The sequence below is a fragment of the Carlito syrichta genome, unplaced genomic scaffold, assembly GCF_000164805.1.
Source record: "Carlito syrichta isolate Samal-C Ts95f unplaced genomic scaffold, Tarsius_syrichta-2.0.1 Scaffold309726, whole genome shotgun sequence".
Classification (NCBI taxonomy): domain Eukaryota; kingdom Metazoa; phylum Chordata; class Mammalia; order Primates; family Tarsiidae; genus Carlito; species Carlito syrichta.
The window spans coordinates 465,958-481,486 of record NW_007253822.1 but is presented as its reverse complement, the minus strand read 5'-3'; the positions used below and the strand labels follow the sequence as shown (position 1 = coordinate 481,486).

At 38.1% G+C, this 15,529-nt stretch overlaps 2 protein-coding genes across 3 annotated transcripts in view; one reads left to right on the top strand and one right to left on the bottom strand.

The window, feature by feature from the left end:
• GFM1 (G elongation factor mitochondrial 1) overlaps positions 1–6,088 on the top strand; it is a 49,386-nt gene extending 43,298 nt beyond the window's left edge. For both annotated transcript variants that reach the window (XM_008067641.2, XM_021717397.1), the window contains 3 exons: positions 3,104–3,264; positions 4,648–4,701; positions 4,832–6,088. In XM_008067641.2, the coding sequence (XP_008065832.1) occupies positions 3,104–3,264; positions 4,648–4,701; positions 4,832–4,963 (347 nt within the window). In that variant the 3' untranslated portion in view covers positions 4,964–6,088. The remainder of the gene's footprint in view (positions 1–3,103; positions 3,265–4,647; positions 4,702–4,831) is intronic.
• Positions 6,089–10,120: 4,032 nt separating this feature from the next.
• The window catches only part of RARRES1 (retinoic acid receptor responder 1), a 28,242-nt gene continuing 22,833 nt past the window's right edge, over positions 10,121–15,529 (bottom strand). Inside the window, exons 5-7 of the mRNA XM_008067647.2 lie at positions 15,191–15,327; positions 10,513–10,575; positions 10,121–10,431 (exon numbers count right to left, since the gene is read on the bottom strand). Of these exons, the coding sequence (XP_008065838.1) occupies positions 10,282–10,431; positions 10,513–10,575; positions 15,191–15,327 (350 nt within the window). The 3' untranslated portion in view covers positions 10,121–10,281. The remainder of the gene's footprint in view (positions 10,432–10,512; positions 10,576–15,190; positions 15,328–15,529) is intronic.

The following is a 15,529-nucleotide window of genomic DNA, read 5'->3' as shown; positions in this document are numbered from 1 at the left end:
AGTAGCCGGAATTACAGGCATACACTACCACACCCGGCTGATTTTTTGATTTATTGTAGAGATGAGGTCACACCACCCAGGCGGGTCTCGAACCCGTAGGCTCAGGCAATCCACTCACCTCAGCCTCCCAAAGGTGCGGGATTACAGGCTGAGCCACCGAGCCCAGCTCCAGTCCACTTTTGATGGACAGCATGGTTGGTTCCAGGTCCTTACTATTGTGAACAATGCTGTGATAAACATACGTGTGCAGGTATCTTTTTGATAGAGTGATTTGAGTTCTTCAGGGTATATTCCCAGTAGGGGGATTGCGGGGTCATATGGGAGGTCGATATTTAGAGCTTTTAGGAGTCGCCACACTGCTTTCCACAGAGGTTGCACTAGTTTACACTCCCACAAACAGTCTAGAAGTGTTCCCTTTTCACCACATCCTCTCCAGCATCTGTTATTTTTTGAGTTATTGATAATTGCCATTCTGACTGGAGTTAGGTGGTATCTCAGTGTAGTTTTGATTTGCATCTCCTTGATGATTAGTGAGGTTGAACATTTCTTCATGTGTCTGTTGGCCACTCGGATGTCTTCCTTTGAGAAGTGTCTGTTCATATCTTTTGCCCACTTTATAATAGGGTTGTTTGTTTTTTTCTTTTCAGCACGTTTGAGTTCCTTGTAGATCCGAGATATTAGGCCTTTGTCAGACTTGGAGTTAGCAAATACATTTTCCCAGTCTGTGGGCTGTCTCCCTGCTCTCTTGATGATTTCTTTGGCTTTGCAGAAGCTTGTCAATTTAATGAGGTCCCACTTGTCTGTCTTATCTCTTATGGCCCGTGAGTTTTGAGTATTGCTCAGGAATTGGACGCCAGTTCCAATTTCCATAGGGGTGTGTACTGCATTTTCTAAGGTTCTTATGGTTTGAGGTTTTACATTTAGGTCTCTGATCCATTTAGAGTTAATTTTTGTGTATGGGGATAGATAGGGATCTTATTTGAGTTTTCTGCATGTGGTCAGCTAGTTTTCCCAGCACCATTTACTGAATAGGTTCTCCTCTCTCCAGTGGTAGGTGGTGGAGGCTTTGTCAAAGATGAGTTGGTTGAGAAATTGAGGTTTTGCTTCTGGAATCTCAATTCTATTCCATTGGTCTGTATGCCTTCTATTCCATTGGTCTGTATGCCTGTTTCTGTACCAATACCAAGCTGTTTTGATGATTGTAGCTTTATAGTAAAGTTTGAAGTCTGGTAATGTGATACCTCCTGCTTTGTTTTGGTTTTTTTGCTGAGGATTGTTCTGGCTATTCTTGGTCATTTGTGTTTCCATATGAATTCCTGTATTGTTTTTTCTAGGTCTGAGAAGAATGTTGCTGGTAATTTGATGGGTATTGCATTAAATCTGTAGATTGCCTTAGGTAGGATGGACCTCTTCACAATGTTGATTCTTCCCATCCATGAGCATGGGATATTTTTCCACTTGTTTGTGTCATCTTTGATTTCTTTGAGCAGTGTTTTGTAGTTTTCATTGTAAAGGTCTTTCATGTTTCTGGTTAGGAAGATGCCAAGGTATTTCATTTTTTTGTGACTATCGTGAATGGAATTGTGCCTTTTATTTGGGTTTCTGTTTGTTTATTATTGGTGTAAAGAAATACTATTGTCTTTTGCACATTTATTTTATACCCTGAGACTTTGCCAGAGTCCTTTATCAGTGTAAGGAGGTTTTTGACAGATTCTCTTGGGTTTTCAAGGTACACAATCATGTCATCTGCAAAGAGAGATAACTTGACTTCCTCTTTTCCTATTTGGATGCCCCTGATTGCCTTCTCTTCTCTGATTGCTCTACAAGCAATATTTCTACAGTCTAGAGTTGTTAGTCTCACTTAGACATTCATGTAGGACTTAGCCAATGAAGTGTAGGAGTCCACAATATTTCTGCAAGTTCAATTACTTCTCTTTTAGAACAAAATTCACAAGTAGGACTAATTAGTCAAAGGTAGGTATGAGCCAGGATATGACTTAAATGAAAAAATATTTCTGAGAAATGTGAGTATATTACATTGATGTTCTCATAATTATTGCACTTAGGCTAATACTTTTTTAGAAGAAGTACTTTAGTGAATATATAACAAACAAATTGATGCTTCTGGAAAAACTGATTATTTTTAAGCAAACTATTATCTTTGTCATCTTTTTTGTGTTTTGCTTAAGGCCTTTATTTGGAGATAATTTAGCCAATCTGAGGCTGAAGTGTTACTCTTCACAATCACATCTTCCAAATTAAGTATGAATGTTTGAAGTTTTATTATACTCGTCCATATTGTTACATTTGAAAATCAGTCAGTATTTGTAACAGTAAGAAGTGTTCTGGTTATATATTAAATGGAATAAAAATTAAATACAGATATATATGCTGAGTTTAAGTGGTTAAATGACCCAATCTAGTCCAAAATCTTTATTGTGTAGACTCTTGAGAACTGAACAGACTGTGTTCTTCCAAAAGGCATATGACTTAGAAGTAGAGCAGAAACTGGAAACTTGGTCTTCTAATTCTCAATCAGGTGTTAAAATTGTTCAGCCTAAAAAAAGAAAGACAGATTTCAAGTGTGACTTGATTCTTGTCTCCAAGTATATAAAGGGTGCCCTCTGCTTCCCCTCCCTCTCTGTGATAAAATTTGTTTTCTTATAATTAAAAATAACTATATGCCAGAGACCAACAAGAAAGAATAGGTTTATCCAGGTCAGAGACTTAACAGTTAGTGTCTTTACCCCTGAAGGTTTTCAGAGAGAAACAGTAACATTATTGGGTAATTTAGGTGGCAAAGGGCTTGATCAAATGTTGCTTGAAGACCATTTCATATTACTCTCTGCAATTTAATAAGTTTTAAGGATAAAAATAGCATAATGGAAATACTAATACTGGAATTAAATGTTGTCATTGGAATTTCCACTTAGAAGAGTGACTGTTACTTACTACTACTAGAAAAGTGAGTCTAGACCAAATATTTTAATCTTACCATATGTGTACCTTCAGGATGGCAACATCTGTCTCTCTTTTATGTATCTGAATAGGAAAGGGTTCCAGTTTGTATGTAGACTAATAAATTTTTTTTTTTTTAATCCAGCCTTGGCAAATGCAACATTATGTATTCTTGAACCCATTATGGCTGTGGAAGTTATAGTTCCAAATGAATTTCAGGGACCAGTAATTGCGGGAATTAACCGGCGCCATGGGGTAATCACAGGGCAAGATGGACTTGAGGACTATTTTACACTGTATGCAGATGTGAGTACCATTGGCCATCGACAGTCTTGCTTTTATTAACCACAGAAGGAAATGAGGATTAGCTTTTGCTTTTGCAAATTGACACATTTCACTGTTGAATTGGTGGCTTATATATGTGTGGCAATTTCTGTAATTTGCTGTTAGAGCAACTCAAGTGCAAAAGCTAAAAATAAGATTCATTTCATCTTGGCCTTTTGTGAATTTGTCATTTTTTAAATGTATACTTATCTCTCTCATTTTAGTTTTATTTGTATAGCTGCTTTATTATGTTATTTCTAATTTATTAGAATAATGTTTCATTCCCTTGCCTGTACCTTTCTTGACTTAAATCTCAAGGGAGAAAATGTTTACCACATTACATAAGGTCTCCTGAAAGACACTACCCTTAACATTTCATTAAGGTGTTCAAAGGAGGATTGCTTGAGCCCAGGAGTTTGAGATCAGCCTGGGCAATGTAGCGAGACCTCGTCTCTACAAAAATCAAAAAAATCATCAGGTGTATGGCATGTGCCTGTAGTTCCAGCTGCTTGGGAGGTTGAGGCAGAAGGATCACTTCAGCCCAAGATAATCTTAATGTACAATATAATCTCAACTTAATTGATTGGTTTTATAGTTCATTGAAAAACATCAGATAAAATAATTATTGCTGAAATACATTTAATGTTTATTTAAGCCATGATTGTGCCATTGCACTGGGCAATAGAATGAGACTGCTACTCAAAAGAAAAATTCAAAGGAAAGTTATACACACACACACACACACACACACACACACACACACACACTTTTTTTTTTTTTTTTTTGGTTGGAGTCTCTATTGCCCAGGCTGGAGTGCAGCGGCACACTCATGGCCACCGCAGCCTCAACCTGCTGGGTTCAGGTGATCGTTCTGCCTCAACTTTCCACGTAGCTGGAACTATAGGCATGCACCACCGTGTTCGGATAATTTGATTTATTGAAGAGACAAGGTCTCACCAAGTTGCCCAGGCTGGTCTCGAGCCCCTGGACTCAGGCAGTCCTCTCGCCTCTGCCTCCCCAAGTGCTGGGATTACAGGCATGAGCCACCGTCCCTGGCCTATATTAACATTTTCACAGGAGAAACACTTCTGAATGCTTGAGTTGGAGCCACAGCTAGAGTGGGATGAGAACAGAAGGCCATCAGTGGTTCATGCTGTGAAACAGGAAGATTTGGTTTCTAGTTTTGACTGTCAAATAATTTTTGACTTCCAGTTGGAATAAAACAAAAATGTTCCTCTTTGACTTTTAATTCTTTTAAACTTAGAGTAGTGAGTGAAAACCTGAATCTAAAGGAAATAAGCGACTATGGTGTCTGTATTTTTTTTCAATAAGCAAGGCTGAAATGTCATTTGTATTTGTTTTCAGGTTCCTCTAAATGATATGTTTGGTTATTCCACTGAACTTAGGTCATGCACAGAGGTAAGCAAGTATTTAAACTTTATTATAGTGCTCTTCAGAAGACCACCCTACCCAGTGATCACATTTCTGAGTTTGCATGTCTTTACTTGATAGTTGTAAAAAAAATTATGTCTCTTTTTTAAACTCCTAGGGAAAGGGAGAATACACAATGGAGTATTGCAGATACCAGCCGTGTTTACCGTCTACACAAGAAGACCTCATTAATAAGTATTTGGAAGCTACAGGTCAACTTCCTGTAAAAAAAGGAAAAGCCAAGAATTAACCTTCCATAATTTGAGTTGACCAACTTTAACTAAATCTGTAAAGTTTATATGCTTTGGTGGATTCCGTGGAATAAGTTCAGGCTGCTGAAACAGGAGGTTTTAGAAACCCTTCCATTCACTCAGGAGCTTCTGTTATATTCAAAGATAATCCTACATACAGTATATCTCAACTTCGATTGGTTTTATAGTTCATTGAAAAAATAAAATAAAACATAATTATTGCTGAAATATATGTAATGTTTATTTAAGGGTAAGAGACTAATTTCAGTTATACTTCTAAGCTTAGAATGTGTGTAGACTCCCTTTCCAAATTTTTTATCATAAGAATTTTCAACATACAGAAAAGCTAAAAAAAAAAAAAAAAGTACAAAGAACAGCCATACACAGCTTCCACATAGATATAACAGTGAGCACTTTTGTTAACAATTTGTTTATTATATAATTTTTGCCATATTGCTTTATCTATTTGTTGTTTATCTACATCTTATCCCTCTGTGGTTTTAATTTATTTGAGATTATTAGTTTGCTGATGATGCAAAAATGAATTACATATGTCATACTACCTCTTGGAGTGTCATTAGTGGGTGGGCTTTGCTGTCTGAGTGTGAAGTCCATATGATCTTAATAAAAAACGTTTTTCAGAATGTTCATGAGGCTATTAAAATAATAGCTAAATTTTTATCTGCTTTATATATGGCTGATTGTTTCAATTTGTGACTTCTGCAATTTTGTAACTGCCTGTTTTAGGAGTGTAGATTTTACTTCCTTGTGGTACAGTGTGAAATAAGAAATGGACCCTTGCCTATGCTATTCTTGTTGTGTTCATCTTAATGTTTCTGTAGCCTTAAATAGTCAATTATAGAGTTGCTGCCTAGTTAGTTTCATTGACCTAGTAAATGCTCGTTGAATTTGAGTCATTGGAATTTATCATATATTGTATTCAATGACCCAATAAAGAAGAAGAAGAAAAATGTTAATCTTTTGTTTCTAGAGTAAGTTGGACTTTCCCAGGCAGTTCTATTAAACTGTTCAGAGTTGCTTCATCCAGAAATCATCTGATGCCATAGACATATCCTAGTCCTTCCCATCACGTGATGATGGTAATAAAATAGTTGATTTTTAAATTCTTTTGGTTTTCTTGATTTATAGATTTGATTTTATGATTTAAGGTTTCTAGGAGAAAAAGGATCTTTAAAAGCATTGAGCACATATTTTCAAGGTATTTGCTAAATACTTTAAATACATTATTTAATTTTTGTCTCACAACCCGTGAGAGTAAGATTTATTATTAAGTCCACTTTGTGATAGAGGAAACATAGACAAGGAAGCTTTTCTAAGACCACCAGCTTAAGTGTTCAAATGAATACCTTGGCTATGATTATTCACTAAGTGCATTTCCCACATGAATGTCTGTTACTACAGTAGCATCAAGCCTGAAAACTGTAGTTGCTTTGGCTTTTCATCAGCATCTCATGCCATTCACAATAACTTGGAATGTTGTTCCTAACTAACAAGGTAATATATTCTATGTCCCTTCACAGAACTTAGCAAGGTTCCACTGGCAATTGAGAATAGTCAGAAAACTGGAACCAAGATGGATAAATTCGGTCTTGTTTTTAATTTGTTAAACATTCTGGTTGCAAAGTTATAGTGTTAGAAAAGGTCCTATATATCTAATCCAACATCAGCATTTCATAGACAGTGACACAAGCCCAGCTAGTGGGAGTAACTAGATAGGATCACATTAGGATAGAGCAGGACCAGAACCCACATCTCTTTCTAACTCATTAGTTATAGTTGGTAAAGATCACATACTAAAAGTCTGTAGCGTGGAAAAAATTAATGGAAATATTCGTAAGTGGGGATATATATACTTACACTATTGTGAAGGATAATTGTTGGCTAATTTAAAGAAAGATTATTGTGTATTCGTGTTGGAGTAGCACTAGGCAGTATTGCACTGATTCCTGACTTTCATGGCACTGTAAAAATCACCTGGGTTGCTTTAAAATGAAATACCTAGTCCCCCCCATATTTAGATTATTTAGATGAATCAAGATAAAAAATTTTCCAGATATTCTAATGTGGTCAAGGTTTTAAAGACCACTGAAATGTGTTTGTACTGCGCTTAGGCCCAAGACATCAAATGAAAGATCTGTGAAATTCAGATGTGTCATACTATATTAGAATTTGGGCTGTTGGTTCTTTGTTTAGTAACTTTTTTTTTTTTTGAATTAGAGTCTCACTCCGTCACCCAGACTGGAGTGCAGTGGCCCCGCAACCTCAACCTGCCGGGCTCCGGTGATCCTTCCGCCTCAGCCTTCCGAGTAGCCGGAATTACAGGCGCATGCTACCACGCCCAGCTGATTTTTTATTTATTGTAGAGATGAGGTCTTGCCAAGTTGCCCAGGTGGGTCTCAAACCCACAGACTCAGGCAATCCACTCACCTCAGCCTCCCAAGGCGCGGGATTACAGACTGAGCCACCGAGCCCAGCTTTTTTTTTTTTTTTTTGAGTTGCAGTCTCACTCTTGTCACCCAGGCTGGAGTGCAATGGCACGCATATGGCCACCACAGCTTCAACCTGCTGGACTTAGGTGATCCTTCCCCCTCAGTCTTCCTAGTAGCTGGAACTACAGGTGTATGCCATCACGCCAGGTTAACTTTTTTTTTTAAAGACTCTTATGCTCAAGCAGTCCTCTGGAGTAGCTGGGACTACAGTACATGCACCACCATGCCCAGTGTGATTCCTTCACATTTAAAAAAACTAGTCAGTGTTTTTTCTGTTTTCTGTTATTCCTTTCCTCTCTGCTCACTCTTAGATTGTGTAGTTGTAAGGTCACTAAAATGTAATTCTGGAGTTTAAGATTTTTATATTGTAATGCTTTTGAAATTTGGATTAGTCTTAAAATTGGCAGCCAACCCAATAAGAGTAAATTGTGACAATCTGGAATGTATTCCTTTGTTGAAGGTAGCTATTTGCATTGCTAAAACTATAAATTGTTGAATTGGATCTCTAATATTGCTGCTTAAAGTGTCTTCAAATAAATAATACTGTAATGCAACACTGAAATAAGTTAATTGTATTTACAGAAAATTTTATGTGCACATTCCTTCATTTATCCATTGAAATAAGTGTCATGCAGCATGTTAGGTGATTGTAGTCCTTAGAAAGCTAGCGTCACCAAGCAGGTCACAATTTTCGAAGCTGAGAGAAATTGGTGTAATAAACTAAGATGTCATGAAACTAAGGTGTCATGAAGGGCTAACATTCAAGTGCTAATATAGAACCTTCCAACCGACTTTCAAAAGGACTTGTCTAACAATTCATAATTCAAGTAGGAAAAAAACGAAACTATGAGTGAAATAAAATGGAATGCAGACAAAATCCCTGGTATGATTTTGTATGTCTTATAATTCCGGAAGTTCTCAAGAGATTAGGAAAAAGAATATGATGCTGTATGTCATTGTCATTGACTGAGGGGTGAGTCAGAAGAATTTAGACTCTTGATGAGAAGAGGGCTTAGGGAATGTAGAGTTTTTTATTTTATGCCAAGTAATTTTTTTCTGTTGCTAGCTAGTGAAATCAAGTCAGCAATTTGAGTTTATGCTAGAAAAGATGTTCTAATGGCAATACTGAGACATTTTTAGTTGGTTTAGCTTTTGTGGGATTTTTAATTTTATAAACTAGATACTTATGTTTGTATGTTATTCATATGTATAGAATTCCCCTTCATAATCTATTCTACTGAAATAAATCTGTTAAAGGGTTACATTAGAATCCTTACCTAGTTGAATTGTGGTCCATTTGTGAACCTGATCTCAATAATGGAAAACGACGTTGTGAAGATAAGAAGGCTGAAGCTCTGGAAAGCTGGAACACCAAGTAAAGGCCCCTTTTCAAGTCCTTAATGTGATACTTAAACATCGATTAAAGATCACAGGGCATTGGATGTGCTATTATAATGCTCTTTTTTTGATGGTCATTTAAGGAGCTTAAGTTATAGGAGCTTATCCATTGATTTTGGTGTGATTTAGTCTTTGGATTTTTAAAAATAATTTAGTAAAAGTACTTCCTTATCACATAGGTGAGAGAGCCGATGTTTCCTTTAGATGATGGTTTGCCTTACTTCAGAATACTTGCAACTCTTTAAATCAAGTGGATTTGGGGAAGATAGATACACAGGGTGGGGCTTAAATAGAAAAAAGTACAAACTAGATCGGCTTATTTGGTATGAGTTTATGTCTTTAAAGGTTTATTGTTAGTATAAACTTTTCCAATTATCTAGCAGGGCAGACTTCATAAAAGTATTATTTTGGTATATTTTAAGGCTGATGTTTCCTGATCAATTACTGGCCACAGAACCTAGCTGAAGGTTTTTAGACACTGATGTAAGTGTTCCATTAAATGATACTAATTTTGAGACGCAGATGATGGCAACATTTCCCGGATCAATTCCTCCTCCCTTGAGGAGGCACTCCACTGAATTGGATTATGGTTCAGATTTGTTTGCTTTTATAAATTACTTAGGCCAACACTGGGTCCAAGTTGTCTTTATAAATGAAAATTATAAATATTTAATATACTTTACATCAGTGTTCCTTTTAATGCATGTTTGCAGGCAGCTTTATCTGGTGAGACACTATTTTTGTAATATTTAAGCAATATTAAGATTTCATTTAATTCCCATTGAGCACAAGTGTATCCTAGGTATACAGATCTCTACAAGCACATTTCATACATTTTATTTAGAAATGTAAATATTTAAAAGTAAATAATCAAGTTATAAAGGAATACTTGATTGTAATCATAAAATATAATAAAATTCCTTTTAAACAGTTAATTTTTTCTTCAGTTTACTTTCATTGAAAATATATTATCTTTGTTTACATATTAGGTAGAAGCAATTCAGTAACGTAAAGTAGTTAGCTACTATGTGTTCAAAATAATGAGAAATGCAGATTCAGAGATGAGAGCATCATCATTGCTTTGTTTTGTTTTTTAAAAATATTTTTTGATCAGTTGTGGCATATACTGGTTGTCCAGATTTTACATTTTCATGCTGAAACCCTGAGGAACCTGCTGGTCTGTTTGGCATTGAGTGGGGTTCAGTAAGCACATGCTCCCAGATTAAAAATCAAAACAGAGCAGTCGAAAAACAAGAAACTCAGCATCTTTTAATTTTTGAGTATCAACTTGTAATCATAGGCTGATTTATTAGAAAGCCTGTATCTTAGCTGTTTTACTGGAATAATGATGTATGCTAGTGCAGTCATTTTTGTCTAGAATTTGGTGTGAGCAGGATATTTTTTTCTTTTTAGAAATTACTAGGCTTTGTCGGTGCTATAGCCGATCCTTCTTCAGTTCCAGAGGCTTCTTCTGGTGTCTGCAGCTCTTGACAGTGGTATTTCACTTTAAGTGGTTTGCCAGGGTACCAGAGCAAGTGAATTCGACAGGGTATCATTTCCTAGAATAAAAGGGTTATAAAATATTATAATTTGCAAAAACTTCTGGTGAAAACAGTTCAGTGTGCAATTTTGTATCTTACCTGTGTTGAGAATTCATGAAGTAGAACAGTATAGTCAAATTCAATTGCATCATCATTAGTTTTCTAGAGAAAGAAAAGAAGAATTAGCGTAACAAATCTTGTGGGCTCACATCGGCTCAGAATTTGAAAGGTTCATGTCATATACATTCTTGTTTTGGATGGTACCTTGTCTCTCCTGCTGCCTGTTAGAATTCAGCCTCACTTCTATGGTAGCAACGTGCATCAAGAAGGATATGAAAGTTATGTACCCTTTTTTTGTCTTGTTGCTGAGCTGTGTGAAAATCTGGCTAAATGTCTATCATTTTAAAAAATTTAATAGTCATTGTTTTTGATGGAGGCTGAGGACTGTAATAACGATCTAGCTATCATATGCACCTCAAGCTGGAGTGTTAACTCTGATATGTCAGGCGGTAAGATGAGGGGAAGGGCAACCAGTATTTCTGCATGTTCTTGTGTAATTATGATTATCTTACTTTGGTATATAATGTGAGCCTGGTTTGACTGGCGAGGTAGCTGGAAGTGATAGCTAGGAAGTGACAAATGGGAATTCAAACCCAGTCTCCTTACTCCAGCTCCCACTTTCTTCGTCTAAACTACACGAGGCAGTATCACACTGTTGCTATAGCCGATGGTTTGCCATGGGTGGCAGTCCTCTTCAGCTCTTTTATTCACTTGATTTCTAAACATTTTACTAGTGACTAACCCAATTAACTATTTTCTTTTTGACATTTCCTATTGTTCCTCCTGCAAGAATTCTTGTATGTTTACTAAAAATGGAAGAGAGGCAAAGTTTTTGAATACCTCAATTTGCATTATAATTGTAGTCTTCTACCAAGTTTTAATTAAGACTAATAAAGAATATGAAAAAGCAAAAACCAAAAAAGAAAAGGACCCGACATTAACTTTTGTCTTCCATTTGCCTACATTGATAGCGATTTTTATAAGTCATGAAATTTCCAGGAGTGTGCTTGAGGGAGAAGATGCAGAGGGGGCCTGGATACATCAGCAATGGCTGCTTTTTCTGTGGTATCTTTGCAATATTGGGTAAGTTTCCCTCGTGCCTCACAGTGGACCTGTGAATGTTCCTAGCACAAGCTGCCAAGTCAGAGAACTCAAGAGAAAATTCAGTGTCTCTTTCATAAGGGACAGTTACTGGAAGATCTAGTGGTCAGTATGGCATTGTTGGCTTAGGGATGTATTTAACATCATTTTATATGGTGACTATCTTGACCTTGGAAAGAGTCGATAGCATCTATCCAAGATGCTCCATACAAGCTAGCTGCCGTATCGTGTCATTATTTGTCTCAGACTTTTGAGCTGTTCATACTGTTCTCAAGACTTGTTAACCATGTATTTTTATAACTTAAGAATTCATTTTGCTTATATGTTGAACGTGTTTATTAGGACAATACCTTCTTATTCTGCTGTTGAAACAGCATTTCTGAAGGGAATCATGTATATGTTGAACGTGTTTATTAGGACAATACCTTCTTATTCTGCTGTTGAAACAGCATTTCTGAAGGGAATCATGACAATCTCCAGATTTGAGACCAAAAAAAAAAAAAAAGAGGCAGGGCTTAAAACAGGAACATCTTCAGCTCCATGTAACAAACTTTTGCTGAAAACAGAGAGTGTTGCCCATTTTCTTTTGTGTTTTGTTTTTGTTTTGAGTCAGGTTTTACTCTGTCGCCCAGGCTGGAGTGCAGTGGCATGCTCATGGCTCACAGCTAGCTACCTTGACCTCCTGGGCTCAGGCGACACTTTAACCTCAGCCTCCCAGGTAGCTGAACTACAAGCTACCTGGGAGGCTAATTTTTTTGTTTTTTGTAGCAACAAGGTTTCTCTATGTTGCCCAGGCTGGTTTTGAACTCACGGACTCAGGCAATCCAGCTGCTTCAGCAAAGTGCTGGGATTACAGGCATGAGCCCCTGCACCCAGCCAGTGTTACCCATCTTTTAACACAAAAATCTGAATCATGATAATGCTTGAAAAATCCATTTGAATAAGAACTTCCTTAATAAAGTTACTAGAACACACCATTGTATTTCTTTCTTTTTTGAGTTGGAGTCTCACTCTGTTGCCCAGACTGGAGTGCAGTGGCTGCTCCCGGCTACTGCAGCCTCGACCCACTGGATGCCGGCAATCCTTCCGCCTCAGCCTTCTGAGTAGCCGGAATTACAGGCACACGCTACCACACCTGGCTGATTTTTTGATTTGTTGTAGAGACGAGGTCTCGCCAAGTTGCCCAGGCGGTTCTCAAACCCGCGGGCTCAGGCAATCCACTCACCTCAGCCTCCCAAAGCGCAGGATTACAGGCTGAGTCACCAAGCCTGGCTTGCATTTCTATTTTTATATATTCTTCCTCTTCCTGGAGGAAGCACCCTTAAACCAACCAAAAGAACTGTTTATCAAAGAACTGTAGAAGAGTTGCACAGCCCAGCCTGGCAAAGTGTCCTATGATTGGACTGCCCTCACCAAGTCAAGCTCTGCCAAGAAAGTGTTATTTTTCATATTCTTCAGAAATAACCTTTTTGGCTTCTATTCAAATCATCTCAAACGTCAAATCCTTGCAGTCCAATATGATGATGATTTATTATTACATTTTCTGGTAACTCAGCACTTTAATCTTCCTAGAGACAGACTGGAAGTGTTTTGTTTGTTCCCTTACTCATGACCAGCCCCACCTCATAACCCTCCACTCCCCTAGAGAGAGGGAGAAGGCATCCCTAGCAGAACCAGTGTGGTTTAACAGGAAGTGGGCTTAAGTTACTAACACAAGTGATCAAGGCCAAGCACAGTGGCTCATACCTGTAATGTCAGCACTTTGGGAGGCCAAGGTGAGAGGATTGCCTGAGCCAAGGAGTTCAAGACCAGTCTGGACAACATGACAAGACCTCATCTCTACAATAAAAAAGAAAAAAAAATAGCTGGGCGTGGTAAAACACAGCTGTAGTCCCAGCTACTTGGAAGGCTGAGGCAGAAGGATCACATGAATTCAGGAGGTTGAGGCTGCAATATCACTGATCGTGCCACCACACTCCAGCTTGGGTGACAGAGTTAGACTCCAACTCAAAAAAGGAAAAAAGTAATACAGGTGATCAAAAGCAGATATTTTTAGCATAGCAGGGTAGACAAGATGATTTCTTTCTTTCTTTTTTTTTTTTTGTAGAGAGGATCTCTTTTTGTTGCCCAGACTGGAGTCCAGTGGTGTGATCATAGCTTACAGCAACCTTGAACTCCTGGACTCAAGGGATCCTCCTGCCTCAGCCTAAGAAGCTAGGACTACAGGTGTAAGCCACCATGCTTAGTTATTTATTTTTTTCTGGTAGAGATGATGGGGTCTTACTGTTTTGCCCAGGCTGGTCTCAAACTCTAAGTGATCCTCCCACTTTGGCCTCCCAATGTGCTGGGATTATAGGTGTGAGCCACTATGCCCAGCTAAGATGGTTTCTATAATGTACTTTTGGCTAATGGAGACCTCTAGTTAGGGTAAAGACTCGAGCTGTTGATAAGGGGTGTGCTGTTTTGAATGTCCTCTGTAGGGTGATGACTCCAGCCCAGATGTCTTCCTTTAACTTCAGACTCATGTCTAGATGAGTCTACAAATTCATTACTTGGCTATAAAATTTAGCATACAAATCAAGATAATTTTCCCTCAAATCTATTTCTCTTGTGGGCTTCCTCCATCAGTACATGGAAACTCTATCCTTTCAGTTATTAAGGCCAGATCCTAAGAATCATCCTGAACTTTTCTCATCCCTGATATCCACATCCTCCCACCCACTGCCTCATGGCTACCTCTGTTCCCGCTGTTTGACATTCTCTTTCCTGATGGGAGCAGGGCTTGCCTCCCTTCCCTTCGGCCTCTGATCCAGTGAGCCTTATTGCAGACTAAGCAGGCATTCAATCAACACCCTGCTCTCCCTTCTCCCTACTTTAGTTTTCTCCTAGCAATTATCATCAATTGATACATGTTTATTTATTTGTTCACTGTCTTTCTTCTCTCACCAGAGTTAATCTCTATGAGGGCAGCAACATTGTGGTTTTTGTTCAGTTGTTATATCCTCAGTCTCTAGAACAATACCTAGCACATTGCAGACACTCAGATATTTGCTGAATGAATTAAATGTGTTCAAACTCTTGCCATGATCATAACACAATTCACAATTGCAAAGTTGTGAAATCAACCTAAATGTCCATCAACCGATCAGTGGATAATGAAAATGTGGTGTATATACACTATGGAATACTATTCAGCCATTAAAAAGAATGAAATAATGTCTTTTGCAGCAACTTGGATAGAATTAGAGATCATCCTAAGCGCACTAACTCAGGACAGAAAACCAAACACTGCATGTTCTCATAAGTGGCAGCTAAACCAAGGAACTGAATAGAGAATGGGATAATGGACACTGGAGACTCAGAAGGGGGAGGGGGGAAGGATGAAAAATCACTTATTGGGTACAATGTGCACAGATGGGGGTAGTAGGTAACTTAAAGCCGAGACGTCTTTGCCACTATACAATGTGTCCATGTAATCAAAAGTTATTTGTACCCCCTAAACGATGGGAGAAAAGCAAAAAACTCTTGCCATGAAATTAGGAATTCACACTAATTCAATCTAAGAATACCACATTGGTTGCAGCTCTTTTGGCGCAAGTTAATTTCCAGTTCTTACCCACTGCTTCACGCTGGTGAGCTGTGTCAGGTAGTAGTGTAGAAATGGGGTTGTCTTTTCCCACATCACGTACGAGCTACCCAGGAAAGCCAAGTCCCATATGGGTCTCAGAGCGGGATCAATATGGCCATGGCTATCTGAGAGAGAAGGGAAAAGCACATTTATATGAAGGCATTTTTTGAGACAAAATTTCAGAATTTTCAGTAAGGAAATAAGGTTTACACTTAGTTGCATCTTCCATCTTTCTCACAGCAAGATCTTGAGTGGACATGTGACCTGTTTGCGGGGGGCCAGCCCCTGCAAGTTTTGGGGAGTCCCTTGGAAGATGTGGTGGCATCG